This window comes from Myotis yumanensis, unplaced genomic scaffold, assembly GCF_028538775.1.
Source record: "Myotis yumanensis isolate MYYU_CA2020_CCGP unplaced genomic scaffold, mMyoYum1.0.hap1 SCAF_1, whole genome shotgun sequence".
Taxonomy (NCBI): Eukaryota; Metazoa; Chordata; class Mammalia; order Chiroptera; family Vespertilionidae; genus Myotis; species Myotis yumanensis.
In genome coordinates this window covers 54,835,474-54,852,603 of record NW_027223752.1, presented here as the reverse complement: position 1 = coordinate 54,852,603, position 17,130 = coordinate 54,835,474, and the positions used below count along the sequence as shown (strand labels likewise).

General features: G+C 42.3%; 1 protein-coding gene across 2 annotated transcripts in view; it reads right to left on the bottom strand.

The window, feature by feature from the left end:
• RORA (RAR related orphan receptor A) overlaps window positions 1-17,130 on the bottom strand; it is a 716,083-nt gene that overhangs the window by 535,231 nt on the left and 163,722 nt on the right. For both annotated transcript variants that reach the window (XM_070421618.1, XM_070421616.1), the window contains exon 2: window positions 13,732-13,785. In XM_070421618.1, coding sequence (XP_070277719.1) covers window positions 13,732-13,785 — 54 coding nt within the window. The remainder of the gene's footprint in view (window positions 1-13,731; window positions 13,786-17,130) is intronic.

Here is a 17,130-nt window from a genome sequence, read left to right as displayed (position 1 = left end):
GGAAACACATCTGCCTTCTTACTTCTCGCACCACCTCACAGGCATGGCTGTGCAGGTGTTTCAGCTTCTTAAGGTGTTTCAGGCATTCAGGTCATCCACTGGGCCCACCGTACAGAACAATTTTAGAAAGAAAGAGGCTGCTCTGAGGACTCCAGCTGCGTTTTGAAAGCAATATTTAGAGAAGGCGCACAGGCAGAAAAGGTTGATCATCCTGAACTTTCATCGCACATCACAGTTTCCTTTCTGTATTTTTAGCACCATCTCAATGAAAGTGTAGAAGTGCACTGCCGATGTCTATAGGCAACAAACAGAATCATTAGGGGTTGAGGATGGTTTCAGAAAAAGTGGCTTTAAATAATTAACACCACGGCACTCTTCCCCCGTCTTCATCCAGCAGAGTAAATGTCTCCTGACAGGTGATAGCCCTTCATGTGAGGCCATAACTCTGGAGTGTTCAAGGTAACTGAGCTGCTATTGAAAAGCACACTTCCGTTAAATGCAAAGTCTCAGACAACCATAAAACACCCCTTAAATATCCAATTAGTTATCAGCTCACATGCATGAGAGACCCATACACTACTTCTGTGTGTGTGTTTTTTAAATATATTTTTATCTATTTCAGAAAGGAAGGGAGAGGGAGAGAGAAACAGAAACATCAATGATGATAAAGAATCATTGATTGGCTGCCTCCTGCATAGCCCTACTGAGGATTGAGCCCACAACCCAGGCATGTGCCCTGACCTGGAATCGAACCATGACCTCCTGGTTCATAGGTCGACACTCAACCACTGAGCCACGCCAACCAGGCACTACTTCTGTTTTGTTTTGTTTTTAAAGCAAAGGAAAAGAAAAATATTAATAAAAGCAAGTAAAAAATAAAAGAAATAATCAAGAAAATAAGAAACAATACTATCAATAGTGAACACCAGTTTTGAACTGTGTACTATCATTAATCTGCTGGCTCCTGATTACTCTTATGTGGGCTTTTGGATTCAGCCTAAATCCTATGGGAGATATTAACATCCTTCCGTCAAACAGAGAAACTGAGGTACAAAGAGGTTAAGTGTCTTGCCCAAAGGCAAAAGCTCTCAAATGGAAAACCTAGATCTCCAATCTGGGTCTGTCTGAATCCCACGTGCCTTCCACTGTTCATACATTGAAGAAAGCAAAGGGGAGACATTGAAGCCTGACCCAGCCAAGAAGATAAAGTCCAGGCTTATTCAGAGACATTGAATTAACCATATTTTGAGTAAATATGTGTTTTCCAGTCATTGGATCAACTACAATGTGATTCAAACTGGCTCTTCTGAAAGCCAAAGATACCAGATGGATCGTCTTTCAAGCTGGTGTTTTTGTCATCTAAACACAGTCCCAGAAATCAAAACAAATAGAAACATAAAAACCATTTTTTAAAAAATATGGGCAATCCCTACCCTAGAATAAAGGCAAAAAATGAAAAATCGTTACCAAAACCAGTCCTGGAGTACAGTAGGCCTCTTTTCCTGTTAAAAAAGGCAGACACCCACCCTGCTTCCTTCTCCAAACAGCCCCAATCACAGCTTGTGCTGAGTAGAGATAAAAATACCCTGATGTGGTCCAAAGGGCATCTGACAGCATTAAGCCCAGTCAACCTGCACATCTGCCTTCCCTCTGGCCCCTGAGATTTGCTAGGAGTGCTATGGAAAGGCGAGGCCTTTAGTGATCTGCACTGGACAAGACTTGAAATTAACCTTTTAGTGAATCTTTCGCATTCAATGTGAAACAACAGAACCGGTGGTGATGTGACATTTTTGGTAGGTGAGCACATCAAAGGCGCCTGTCGCTGAGGATCTCCCTGAACACCCAAGGGTATCTCAGGCTGCCAGCTCTCCTTAGGCTCGACGGGCGGAGGAAGACTGAGCAAGGCAGCCTGAGCAACTCACTGGATACTCCACATAGAAGGAAGGCATTTCCTCCCACTTCTCATTCAATTGTATGCACTTCATTACGCCTGGCTTTTTAATATTCAAGTGGAAAAGAGAAGAGCAGGATAAAAGACAAAGAATATTATTTCTGACTGCCAAGCCCCCAGATGGAGAAATTCATGCGCACGTGACTTCTGGGCCCTGCACACTCAACCTTGATCTCTCTGCCAGCACTTCTGGGCGGGATCATGTTTAGGATTCTCTGTTGGGAAGGCAAGTGCCTTCAGCACTTCCTTAGATGTCATGAAGCATTTTTAAACTGAAAGCACATGAATTTGGAGTCAGCATGCAACATTGTCATACGATAATGAAAGGAACAAGGAAATAATTATGCCCATCTCTAAGGCACCAGCCTTCTTGCGGCCTCATACTCAGGGTCTAATGGCCACCTCTGAGGCATAGATATCTGTAGAAACCTCTAGATTCTTTCTTTGTCTCTTCCAGTTTCCTTAAAGCTAGGAACTTAGGGGAGGAGAAACCACACAGAAAGTATCTGTCTTTGTACAAGGTCACCTTCAGCTCATCACTTACACTTGAAAGCCTCTCCCAGATTTATTAAAGAGCAGAGCTCAAGCTAATAGAAGGTGACTTGGAATCTAGAGTTCCCAACATTTCTTCATTTAGGAATCTGTCCTTCTGGAAAAAAATAATACTTGCTAAAATAGACCACTACACATAGGGAAGCTTAAAGGACAAGTATTTAATTATGATTCAAGTTTAAGAAGCAATTTGATGACAGATTCAGTGGTAGTAGGAGTTGCTACTGACTGGAGAGGATGTTTCTGTTGTTCAGTTCTATTCCCTAATGACTAGTAGTCAGAGAGGCCTCATGGAAAAGAAAGGACTTTAATTAGACCATGGTGGGACATCGGATGCCCTAGTAGGGAACAGAAAAGAGCAAAGGAGGAGAGAAGAACATACAAGGCATGACATGAGACCCTGAGGAAACAGTGCTTGGTGGAAGGTCACATTTACTAGTAAAGAGGGGAGAGGTAGATCAGAAAGGTAGGGTGCAACTATAACGGAGAAGATCAGGCTATGGTATGCAGTTTATCCCCAAAGCCATGGTAGTTTCAGTGACACAAAGCACCTCTTAGCCATTTGTTGAATGAGTGAAGGTACAGAAGATGAAAGCTCAGGAGTAAGGAAATGCTTTAAAGAACCTTAATCTTGTGACAGGGTCTGATTTAGATTGAAAGGAAGTCAGTTCAAGGTCAAAGAAATCAGCTTAGGAAGCAAGGAAACCATACAGGTGGGAGGTAGGAAGGGCCTAAGTCAGTGATGGCGAACCTATGACACCTCTGACACACGAACTCATTTTTTTGGTTGATTTTTCTTTGTTAAATGGCATTTAAATATAAAAAATAAATATCAAAAATATAAATCTTTGTTTTACTATGGTTGCAAAGATCAAAAAATTTCTATATGTGACACGGCACCAGAGTTAAGTTAGGGTTTTTCAAAATGCTGACACGCCGAGCTCAAAAGGTTCACCATCACTGGCCTAGGTCTAGGCCAGTGGTCAGCAAACTGCGGCCCCTTGAGTGTGGCTCTTCCACAAAACACCACGTGCAGGCGTGCACGTACAGTGCATTGAAACTTCGTGGCCACACTCAAGGGGCCAAAGAGCCGCATGTGGCTCGCGAGCTGCAGTTTGCCAACCACTGGTCTAGGCAATGGCAGAAGAAAGCAAGTGAGATGATCTGAGGAATGTCAGGAAAATTGCAGACTGCCAAAACCGGTTTGGCTCAGTGGATAGAGCGTCGGCCTGCGGACTGAAAGGTCCCAGGTTCGATTCCGGTCAAGGGCATGTACCTGGGTTGCGGGCACATACCCAGTGGGAGATGTGCAGGAGGTAGCTGGTTGGTGTTCCTCTCTCATCGATGTTTCTAACTCTCTCTCTCTATTTCTCTCTCTCTCTCTCCCTTCTTCTCTGTAAAAAATCAATAAAATATATTTTTAAAAAAATTGCAGACTAACTTGACTACCATAGGGTGAGGTGAGCTCAGGGTGAGAGGACAAGATGACTGACAACCAGTTAGTTCTTCTGGGGGAACCAGAAGAGTGACGATAACATTGACTGAGGCAGGGAACTCAGGAGCACTTTGTCCTGACTTCCAGGACCTATCACTTTGCATTTCAACCAGATAGAACACACTGGATTATCAGTATTCGGTGTTGCCCACTGGATTGTAAGCTAGAGAAGGATAGAGCCTATGTCTCATTTTCCTTTATATGTTCCAAGCTTCTAAAGCACAGCACCCAATACAAAAGAGGTGTTCAAGAAATAGCTCTTGTACGGGGAGGCTCCATTTGGGAGGAAGATGAGGGTGAATTTATGGCAATGAATGCATTTCTGTGGATGTAACTGATGCTGAAATTAGGGAGAGGTCATCTTTGACTTTTTTTCTCAAGTACCCTCAAATAATATACAGTTCCTCTTGCATCTTTCTTCCTAATGTCTATGAGTTATATCCTTTCCTTTCCTATGGCCAGATAAATGTTTCGACTACGATGAATTGGTCTCCAGAGGGCAGACAAGACAACCAGTAACTGAACCTCAGGGGCTGCCTCCATCTTGGCAGGAGGAGGAGAAAGACAAATATAATTTCCAGTTGTTTTAACAGAGTCAGGACATCTAAGATCCGTGGCTACCGAAGGAACACAAAAATGCAGGCCATGGAGCCATCGGCAGATGATCTCAGAAGATGGTCACTGTGCTCCAGCCAGTGATGTTTACTCAACTGTGAATAATGACACTTAATTGTCACTCTGAAGGACAGTTCACTTTATTTTGCAAAGAGTTATTCAAATTACCCCTATTTATCATAAAACCATTGTCTAAGCGGTTACACATGTTTCTGGAGGAACAGAGGTTTACAGAAATCTTCCTTCATTCAGAATCTGCTTTGAGATCACTATTGTGGCTGATAGCAACAGAACCTCTCCTCTGGTGGGGAAATCAGAGCCCAGGACTTCCTGCTATTCATGTACTACAATAAAAGATTCTTTTTCTTAATTTTCCTTACTGATTCTGTCCCTAAATAGGGATCAGTCTAAAAACTGGGACAAGAACAGAGAGCAACGAGGAGAAAAATTAAAGTAGATTCAAAACTCCAACAATTCTAACCAAGAAAAGGGGATGTGGTTACTTTCAAGAAAATAATCTATAAAATGTAAAAGATCAAAATGCAGTTCCACATTTGAAAAAAACAATGCCTTTCTGGTAAATGCCACCCTATGAGGAGTCCATAGAGGCAGAGGGGTGTGTATGTCACCTGATTAATCCTCATCGCCTGTGCTGGGTGAGGCTCCAGAGAAGGCCTCAGTAAGTGCTTGGTAAGTGAGTGATTGTAAACTTCCTGCTTTCAGGGAGAGACAGATTTCACATTTCCCAGGCTCCTCCACCACTCCTGGCATCACTACATATAAAATTTGTGATAATCACATTCCCTGGTCCCGTGGCATCCAGACTCCCCTTTCACATGTCCTCTTGGCTCACTTTTAACAATCCATTCAGCTCCAGCTAAGTCAATGGGATGTAGGAGCTGGCTTCTCCCTGGCCTGGTCCCAGGTGGTTGCCATGACAACACACCCTAATAGCAGGCACCTGACAAGGGCCTTCCCCTACACGTCAGGGCAGAAGGGAGTGCGGGAGACCCTGAGGCCCATAGCAGGAGATGAAGTGTGGAGATCCTGTACATAGTTGATAACATCTCTCTTGGCCACAGACCACTGTCAGCCGCTCAGTGAAACTGGGGACCCTGTCACTGAAGATTCTGCTTTCTCACCCAAAGAACACCCGGGAAAAGTAGCTTAGGACGTGTCAGTGGTCACACTCATTCTTTGTATTAAAACAAGCAAAATAAATAGAATCTGGCATCAAAGACTACTTAAAATATCCAGCTGGTAGCCCTAGCTTTTTGGCTCAGTAGATAGAGTGTCGGCCTGCAGAACAAAGGGTCCTGGGTTTGATTCCAGTCAAGGGCACGCACTTACCTCGGTTGCAGGCTCCTCCCTGGCCTGGGTCCTGGTTGGGGCTTGTGCAGGAGGCAACCAATCAATGTGTTTCTCTCACATCAATATTTCTCTCAGTCTTTCCCTCTCTCTTCTATGCTCTCTAAAAATCAATGGGAAAATATCCTCCGGGGAAGATTTTAAAAATAAAATAAAATAAAATATTCAGCCAGTATCTAAAAGCAGGTATCTCCAGAGTCATTATGAGGGAGGAGCTGCTTTCTTCCCTCCTGGATTTTGGCAATAAAGGGCATGGCAGGAAGTGTGGATATCCGGGTGATGCTGGTATAAGTGGTAGCACATCTGTCATGCGCTGATGCAAGACCTGGATTGTCTTAGTGGGTGTTGGTGGCACAGGGTACATAAGCTTTTGGACTCATACCTCATTCTAAAGTACAATTCCTAGACTTTACATGTTCTCTTGCATAGCCCTAAAGCTCTCTATGATTTATCTCTACGTATATTGAAAATCATTCAGATTTACATAGCCTTTTTCTAATTGCAAGACTTAAAAGGAAATTTACTGCTTGAGTTGCTGTGCACAAGGAGCCTGCAGAGTAGGGTTTTATGCACCACTGTATCAGTACCTTGCATATAGTAAGCACTCACTAATTGTTAATGAGTGGAATAGAAATGCTAGAGGTGAAGCCAGCACCAGCACCCTGAGGGGCCCTGCCACCTCCTCACTAGGTCTTCTCAGCTCCTTATGCTCCAGAGTGCACAGGGGTGATGCCACACCTTCAAAGGGCAAAGGCTGTGCCCACATACAGGCTGGTTGCTGCACAACCACAGAATTGAGGAGATGGCCACGGGCCACACTTCCCACCTCATGGCTATTTCTTAGCCCCTTCCTCAAGATTCGCTCAGGTCCCTCTCCCCACCCTCCTGTTCTCAGCTACCTACCCCTTCTCCGAAGCACCACACTGTTGATTCTGCATTTCATTTGGACCTTACTAAGTAGCCCCTTTTACATTCTGAGATGATAAGCTCCCAGAGTGCCATGCAGTGGCTCCCGGCCAGTAATGATGATGGTCTCAGTCCCTAACCCCAAGCAAGTGGCCCAGATGCTAAAGAAAGGAAGAAGAGTATTCATTCTCCTCCCTTGGCTGGAAAGAAGCATTTCTCCGGATTGGTATTTCCCTGGAGAGGCCGATGGGAACCCTGAACATCAGGTCTGGCCAAAAAGATAAAAAATTATAACCAAGCACAGAGTGGAAGCTGACTAAGGTCAGCACAAAGCAGCAGGCAGTGAGGAGGGGCGCTCTGGCCCGGATGGAGTCAGGGAAGAGGTCTCAGAGGAGGGGACCTTGAGCCAAGTATTGAGAAACAGAGCAGGGAGGATGGTCAAGCAGAGGGAACAGCCTGGAGAAAGGCATGTTTGTGACTTCGACTCTCAGATGAGCAGCCTGGAGGAGTCCCTGGGCAATATATATATATATATATATATATATATATATATATATATATAAAATTTATTACATATATATGTAATAAATTTATGCACTCAGTGCCTCCATGGCATTCATACCTGGCAGACAGAAGACAGCTCCGGCCCAGAGAGAACATGCTAGACTATTAATATTCTACCAAAGTAACTTGATAAAGCAAAAACTTGTGTAATCTAGAGCCTGGTGCACATTGAATGTTGAATACACTTCATCTTTTATTATCTCAATGTACTGAGTAATTTAGATAAGTTTGCCCAACCTTGAATCTATACGAAATAAATTTTTGTACATCAACATGATCTACTAACAGTCTGCTAAAATATAAAATAATATCCTAGAATCAAACTGGCCTCGTTGAAATCTTTGGTTTGCTACTTACTAGTTGTATCTCCTTGGAAACATTCTTAAAAGTTTCTAAAGCTTCATTATTCCCATCTTTAATATGGGCTATTTACCTCCACAGGTCTGCTGAAAGGATTTGATGGTTAATGCATATTTGGGGTTTAGCATATGGCATGTTATCAATAAATTTTCACTTTTGTAAATATAAAAGAGTAAGAACACTAAATGACAACTTTTCAACTTATAAATCCCAGGTGGTTCTAAATCAGGTTTCCTGAGAAAAATGACCTGGTGTTGTAGAATAAAGAAAGAGCATGTTTGGCTACTGGATATGGAAAACACCAGGTCCTGAACTACCTGAAGTTTCGGGCACATCACTGCACCTCGCTGGCTTCCCACTCGCTTCAGAATACGGCTTTGGTAGAGTTACTGCTGCATAGTCACAAGGCCCTTCCAGCCATAACATTCTGGAGTCAACCTCGAAGGCATCTGTGATGGCCATGGTCAACACAGTACATTTTATAAACCACTATTAGAGTACAGAGTGAAGGGACTGTTGGACACACCATGGAATTAGCCCTCTGCCTCCAGGGTGGGGAGTTTCTGTGTACAATTATGCAGTCACTTTCTGAGGGAAGGTATCAACTCACATGAAGTCATTGAGAAGAACCACAGTTTCCACTTAAGAAGGTTGTCCAGATAATTTTAGGCTGTACCTTTTCAGCACCAATTGCGTGAAGAGTTTTTTATCTTTGCAATATCTGGGTTACCAAGGGCACATTTACATGGCCCATTCCTACTGGATTGATATTCCATTGGTGAGCTACATCCCATTACTTGGCTGTAGCCAGTGCTCCCACATAGCTTAAAATTCTAGTGCAAACTTGAATGAGAGTCATCTGGGGAGCTTATTAAAAATGTAGACCCCCTCCCCTCCAAACTGATGTTGCAGGTCGATTAGTGGAGCCCAGGGATGTGCCATTTTAATCTGATATTGGTGAATCATGTTGTGAAGATGACTCTCTGAGTTCATCCTGGATAGTTTGGGGGAGACTCTACGGATGGCTGAGTGACCCCACCATTACCTGCACTGAGGTTTCTGTGCTTTCCTTGTTGCCAGGCAGCAAGAAAAACCTATGCACGATCCGCCCATCCCCTTTCCTAGCCCAGAAGTGGAATTCTAGAATTTCTAAGATGCAAGTCCACTTGGGAGTAATACACATTCCCCAGGTTCCCCACCCTAGTCCTTGTCCCCTCATACCGAAGGCTGCCTCTCTGCCCTGAACTAGTTACTCACTCTTCCCAGTCTCCCACTACAGAGACTAAAAAAGAATCAGTGTTCTCAAGCGTGGAGAATGAGTCCTAAGGAACTGAGTAAACCATGTCCTTAAGGCTGCAGGATGTTTCACAAATTAACAGTAGTGTTATCATCTGAAGTACTATTATTCAGGTAAAAATGCCTGTGGTCAGACAAATAAATGCTGGGACAAGGATTTGACAACAGTGTTCTTATTTGGCACTCTACAGACCATGCTCAACATTCAGGCTACCAAGTCTAGGTTCACAGTCATGCCCTCCATGATCTTATAGTCTTCATCCCATCTGGTCTCAGCTTTCTAAATAAAGGGGATGAGGGTATGTGTTTGTTTGCCCTCACGTGGCACATCTCCAATCCCTCAGCTGCTCAACCCCTCTCAGAACTGTCCTGGGCTTTGTCAGGTTGTTGCTAAGGTGTATCAGTTCAGCTGTAAATTGTATAATTAATGGCCAGAGACTTGCTTTTACTTTCTATCCCAGCATTGTCCATGACTACATCCAGTTTCTATCTCCCTCGTGGAACACAGCCACATTTTGCATTTTGATCAGTCTTCAGAGAACTGCCTGCAGTGATTTATAAACCTGTTTGCTGGGTTATCACCTACTAGAGACCCGGTGCACGAAATTCATCTCTCAGCCCGGCCTGCACCCTCTCCAATCCGGGACATCCCTCTCGCAATCCGGGACCGCTGGCTCCTAACCGCTCACCTGCCTGCCTACCTGATCGCCCCTAACCACTCTGCCTGCCTGCCTGATCGCCCCTAACCACCTCTGCCTGCCTGCCTGATCACCCCTAACTGCTCCCCTGCTGGCCTGATCACCCCTAACTTTTCCCATGCCTGCCTGATCGCCCCTAACCACCTCTGCCTGCTGGCCTGATATCCCCTAACTGCCTCTGACTGCTGGCCTGATCACCCCTAACTGCCCTCCCCTGCCGGCTTGATTGCCCCAAACTGCCTTTGCCTTGGCCCCCAACATCGTGGCTTTGTCCGGAAGAACGTCTGGATGTATGTCCAGAAGACGTCCGGTCTAATTAGCATATTACCCTTTTATTAGTATAGATAATTCTGGCTGCTCATCTTTGAGTGCAATTGGAGGTATTTTTTCCATATGCTTTGTTCATACTGATGCTCGTCTGCCTCCTTTGAGCACACTTGCCCATGACATCTTAGTATTATGAAATATCCGGAAGTTTCACTCCACAGGATTGTATAAAAGTGTTCAACTGTATCAGCCTAAGCAATGTCTAAGGGCCTGTATTGTTTGTAGTTCTCCATTCAGAGAAATAACATTGTCTCCCATCTCTAAGACAGTCTCCATCTGACACTGTTTCCTCTGATACCATGTTCATTAACAACTATGGTGAGAGGAAATATCTGGAAAAATTCACTTTGTCTATTATATTTATTTGCCAAATTCTCATGATAATTGCTCAGTTGTTCCACATTCTCTGACATCTCTGACTTTGACCTCAGACTTTAATTGTGTCGTGCACCTAAGTCTACACAAGCAAGGCAGAGTAAGTGGCTGGCTGGCCCATCGTCCTGTAAACCTGAGCCATCATTTACTCAAGGCAGACCATCCTGGGAAGATGGGATTACCCTGCCAACTTCAATACCTTCAGTTCTTGGGAATAACAACAATAATGCATGGATCTATCTGTGTAGCCCTATCCTTTAGTTTAGCTCATTCAGCTTTAGATCTACAGCCCATCATCCAGTAAAAGAGCAAAATTGTATTGGGCACACAAGCAGTTAAAAACTTTCCTCCATTGAGTAAGATGCAGAAACAAGTCCTCTTGAAAATACAAAGAGAAATTAGTCTGATAATGAAAAACCACTGAAAGCAATTTACATGCCATTCCCCTGACAGTATAAAACTCTTAATATGCTGTACATAATTCAGGGTTGGTCTTTTTCTGACTCCTCCCTTCTAATCATACATCTTTCTCGCAGCAATACTGACACCTGAATATCTTTTTCTCAGTGTGTCAGGGAGATATGCTGTAGCAAATAGAGCTATGCATTGAATGGAGCTAATGGCTTGCATTGTTTATCCAATGGAAGGCCTCTGGTAATTTAAAAATAATGTTAATCAAGCAGTTGTGAAACCAAATATTCGCAGAATCCAACCACTTGTGTAAAGCCCAAATTTGTTGCTGTGTGCCTTTAAATAAACAAACTACGCAACTGCCACAAATAAAAGGGAACTTAAATGGTAAAACTATTATTTCCTTAGAAACTATGCAAACCAAGGGAAAAAGTTTTGAAAATATAATTGAGTGGAAGATATACTAAACAGGGAGCCATGGTATCCCAAAGGAGAGAAAAGCAAAAAGAAATTTCAGAAAGGATAACAAATTAGTTTAGCAAAGTCACAATGAGAGAGGGAAGGCAAAAATAAAGGCAAAGGATGCAGCGTCCAAGGAAAGAGGAAGGGGCGAGTGGAAACAGCTGGAATTGTTCAGCTGTGTCAACATTCGGCTGTTTCACAGATTGACTAGCAAAGTGTCATCTGAAACCAATTACATTCCCAAAACCCCACGGACCCAGTTCATAACATTGATTAATCCACAATGTGAAAAAGTCCCCAAGCAAAACTAGAACAGCTGTCAGCCCTTGGAGCTCAAAAAACAGCAATTGCTTAAGAAAAAAAGAAGAAGAAAAGCTCCTCTTGAAATTTTGGGGATTTTTCAGAAGGTATGCCTACTGAAAGAAAAGACAGATTTAAAACTGCTCCCACCCGGGTCTCTTTGAGAACTGACTATAATTAGAAAAATAGGGGTCATGTTTAAAAAAACCCCAAAGTCCATTCCACAAAGGCCTCCAAGTCTGAAATACCTTGTATCCTTCTGCTCCCTGCTGGGAGTAGCACTAGGCATTTCATTTTTTAAAAAAGTATGTTTATTTTTTTCCTTCTCAAATGCTTTAACCTATCTCCTTTGCACCAATTAAAATGTAGCTATATTTAATATACTCTCTAAAAATATATGTTTTAGACCTTTTGTTACATTTCACAGACTAGAGACAAAGTCCTTTATTTGCAAACATTAACCTGTGCATGAGTCAAACACACAAATGACCACCGCACCCCTTCAATGTGACCACTACCTGGACAGGAGCCTATAAAGGTGTTCACAAAGCTTTGGTCTTGCCCCGAAGCTACGCAGCCGCAGGTCCTGCAGAGGAGACTGCAGGTCAAACAAGTGGCCATGGAAGGCTCCTTAAGAAGTCTCAATTTCGCCTGGCTGGCATGGCTCAGTGAGCGGCGACCTGTGAACCAGGAGGTCACAGTTCGATTCCCAGTCAGGGCATATGCCCAGGTTGCAGGCTCAAACCCCATCATGGGGTGTGCAGAAGGCAGCCAATCAATGATTCTCTCTCATCACTGACTGAAATCGATATATATATAGAATCTCAATTTCTGCAGATCCTGCCCTGAAATCTCCACAAGACTGCAGAGGTTGTAAGAGTCTTTCATTCTTTGGATGAATGTTTTCCACAGAAATAAAACATATACTTATTTATTTGTTCACTCACTTAGTAAACTCTGCATCAAACACAGGGTTTCAGGTTTCAGCACTTTTGTATATGGGTAAACCAAAACTTAGAAAGGTTTAGTGACCTGCCTGGGGCCATGCAACTAGTAAGTGCTACAGCCTAGACTCAAACCCAGGGCTACCTGATAGCTAATTCTGGGTCTTTCCAAAAATCCATTTTCTACATTATAAGATTTTCATAAGCTAGCTTGGGAGACCAAAGCATGCAAGATATAGTTCCAATGGGGAAACACATTGCAAATTACCAAAAAAAAAAGTGTAGAATCTGGACTTTAAGAACATAAGCTCTTTATACATTCAGATTCCACTGTGCTTTGCTCCTCCTGTAAATACCCCATTAGTAATCTAATGGTCTCCTCTGTTGAAATGACACCCTGTAACAAGTTTTATAATAGGCTGATGCTTTTCACCCAGAGACTTATGCTAGTGGCTGGTGCCACTAACCAGTGTTACCAGGATCAGATTTTTTTCTAATTCAAACCATTCAGAGAAATACAAACCTTGACTCCACTGCAGCATCCTTGGATTTGAAAAAGATTAGAAAGGAAAAGAAAAAAAAATCACAACCCACAATGTACTGCATCAGGCAAATGAATCCAGGGTTATTCATTGTCAGATCTCAGAATTGAATGATCATTGTTAACGAGGGCAACAAGTTATTTCAGATATTAAAAAATACTAAATACAGTTCTCCAAACAGTAACAACATCTTTAGAGCTTTGCAACAGGAAACATGTGCCCTGAGTTCTGAAGGATGAGAAAAGGGAGTGGGGGGCAGGACACGCAGAAACAGAGCAATAAGAAACAATTAGCCTCTAGACAGATTCTGTGATTCTCTCTACTGTTTTCCCCCCTACAGAATATGTGTAATTATTGTGTTTTTTTAAATGTTCATGATGTCACAGATAAAGAACACCAATTGCTCCCAACAGAACTCTAACTACAGTACATGTTTATAAGAGCAAATTACTGTTTATACATGGACAGGGTTGTAAATGAGGGGAAGAACATTGCAAATTATATGTTACTGAATGAAAGCCAAAACATTTCCATTTCTTTCCTTTTTATGAAAATATATCATTACCTGCATCATGCCCCCTTCTCTCAGTCCCCTCAGTGGACACTGGCATTGATACGCCTACAAGAAATACAACAGTAAGTTCATATTTTCATGTTATGATTTTAGAACATGGGATAACATCCAAAGTGACGGGTACAAGCACATCACTCACATTTTCATATTTCAATCTACTCTAAGAATCATTAGAGCAGAAAGCCTATAACTTAAGTGTTGAATAGGGATATCATTTGTCCCAAGAGCTACTCAATTCTTTGACCTTCAAATAAATCTATACTGGAAGGTGTACCATTGAACAGCAACAAAAAAGTTGAGCCTTAAAAGAACCCAAATGAAGTTTTGTATAAGATGGGGGTCTTTGTACATTTGGATTAACAGAAATTTGACCATAAGCTACATTATTTTTATTTTCATATAAACAATTCTTATTTTATAAAGCCTACCTGTACTCCCAGGTACTAATGGAATACCAAGATTAGATAGATAGATAGATAGATAGAGCTATCAGGCTATCATATGGCCCTAAGGAGGATTGAAAGATCACACTAATAGTATCTTTCTCATGGGTTTTAATATTGTTTTGAGGATTAAATGAGTTAGTGCATCTTAAGCACAGGACAGGGCATGGACCCTAGGAAAAGTATTGGAATAATGTTAAGTGTTCAAAGTCAGTGTTTCCATTCCATTGGGGTCCCAGGGGAAGTGAGTTACAGGAATTTAAATCTGGGCAGTCCCAAGGTGGTTTGGAGCAAATAATGGCTTTTATAAAGATGTGGCTTCCTATCCGTTTCTCACCTCCATCAGATGCATCTTTTCTTAATTGGCTGCAGAAAAGAAGTGGAGCGAGGTAGGCAGTGCATGGCTCCCTGACTACACCTGGCAAAGGCCTGGAATGGTCCCTTCTCCCTTGCTTCTTTCTGTGCTGTACATGGCTCCTTTGAGCAGCTTGTGGAGATTGATATGTTAAAGAGCCTTTGTTGATTGTAAGGCAAGGAAGAGGGCAGTGGGCAGGTGTACTGTTTGTGACAACAAGCTTCCTTACTGCTCCTGTTTTATTTAAAACCAAGACAATAATGAGCCTGTGGGTTTATTAACAGCTTACAACCACATAGACTCCATCAGGGTGAGGATGAGTATTAAATGTTGTCTAGGCCCACTCCCTCAGCACTATCACTCATTGCTCAGTGGTGCAAGGTTCTCCCGTGTCCTGACCTGCCTCGCAAACGTACCACTGCTTATATTGCTGGGCTTGACTTGCCTCTACCGGAGGGACTCAATGGTATTGGCCTAGTGGATTTGTGGAGAGAGTCGAGAAAACACAGAACAGAAATTATCAGATATCTGACAATTTGTCAGGTATCTGATGTAAAATACAGTCAATATTAAATAGGAAATGAGCATGTTGCCTCCCCAAGCTACTTCCTTCGTCAATACAATTATGCTTCACCCATCTCAGATGAGGAACAAGTAATCCATGGTAGGCATACTTTAAAAGGAAAACCATTGGTGTTTTCTGGAGTTACTGAAATGTTCCCCACCCCAAATGCCAAACTGCTAAATTTCAAAAGGCATTCCCTGGTATCATTGTTTTCCAGAATATCACGTAGTCCCTCAATGACTTTATTTCTTACCACCAAAGCTCTGTCTTAGCACTCGTAACTGAGGTTCCAGTAGCTTCCTGTTCTAGAACAAGACCACCTACAGAATGGAGCCTAGGTACAGATTCGCAAGGGTGTGCTTGCTATGATCACGAGGGGCAAAGGGTCCCAGGGCCCCCCACCTCCCAGCACACTTTGATCTCACTTCTCCTTGGGAACTCATGTAAAGATATGCCTGGGCCTTCTCTGCTTTGCTGAATGCATTTACACTACCATTTTCCTGCAAACCTAACAGGAACAAGACTGGAGAATGACAGCAGTGATGTCCATTAGGAAAGCTACTGGAGAAATTAAAACTATCCACTAGTCCTACTAGTCGGCAGAGGATCTGAATAGACATTTTTCTAAAGAAGACATACAGATGGCCAAAAGGTACATGAAAAGATGCTTAAGATTACCAATCATCAGGAAAATGCAAATCAAAACCACAATGAACTATCGCTTCATACCTCTTAGAATGGCTATTACAAAAAAGACAAGAGCTAAGATATGTTGGTGAGGGTGTGGCAGAAAGGGAACCCTTGTGCATTGGTGCCGTCAGCATAGAAAACAGTGTGGAAGTGGCTCAAAAAATTAAAAATAAAAGTACCATATGATCCAGCAATTCCACTTCTGGATAGTTATCTGAAGAAAATAAAAAACACTAACTCAAAAAGATAGATGCACCTCCACGTTCAATGCAGCCTTATTTACAATAACCAAAATATGGAAACAACTTAAGTGTCCATTGATAGATAAATGGATAAAGAAAATGTGGTACATAGAAATAATGGAATATTATTCGGCCATAAAAAAGAAGGAAATCTTGCCATTTACAACAACGTGGATGGATCTTGAGGGCATTAGACTAAGTGAAATAAGTCAGAGAGAGAAAGATAAATACTGTATGAGCTCACTTACACGTAGACTCTAAAACAAACAAAAATAAAAACCAAGCTCATAGATACAGAGCATAGACTGGTGGTTGCCAGAGGCATGGGGTAGGGAGGTAGAGGGTAGGGTGGGGTGGCATGAGGGGTTGGTGAAATGGGTAAAAGGAGTCAAAGATAGAAACTTCCAGTTATAAAATAAGTCCTGGGGATGGAATGTACAGCATGGCAACGATAGTCAATATACTGTATTGCATATTTAAAAGATGCTAAGAGAGTAGATCTTAAAAGTTCTCATCACAAGAAAAATATGTGTAACAATGTATGGTAATAGATGTTAACTAGACTTAGTGTGGTGATCATTCTACAATGTATAAAGATATGGAATCATTATGTTGTACACCTGAAACTAATACATGTTATATGTCAATTATACCTCAATTTAAAAATTTACAACATGAGAAATAGTGATCCAATTTAAGTCATTATGTGTGTCAGGGACACTTAATAAATTAAAGTATTTCTGATGGCTGTTTGGAGAAACTTTAAAAATATATTCACAAGCCATCCATAAAAAAAATTACATAATTTAAAAAATATAGCCCTGGCAGGTTTGGCTCAGTACTTAGAGTGTCCACCCATGGATCGCAGGGTCTCAGGTTCGATTCCTGGTGAAAGGCCCATATCTCAGTTGCCATTTTAAACACCATCCCTGGTTGGGGCACACGTGGAGGCAATCAATTGCTGTGTCTCTCTCACATCAATGTTTCTCACTCTCTCTCCTCCCCCTCCGCCCTCCCTTCCACTCTGTCTGAAAGTCAATGGAAAAAAATATCCTCAGGTGATAATTTAAAAAAATAAAATAAAAAATACATACA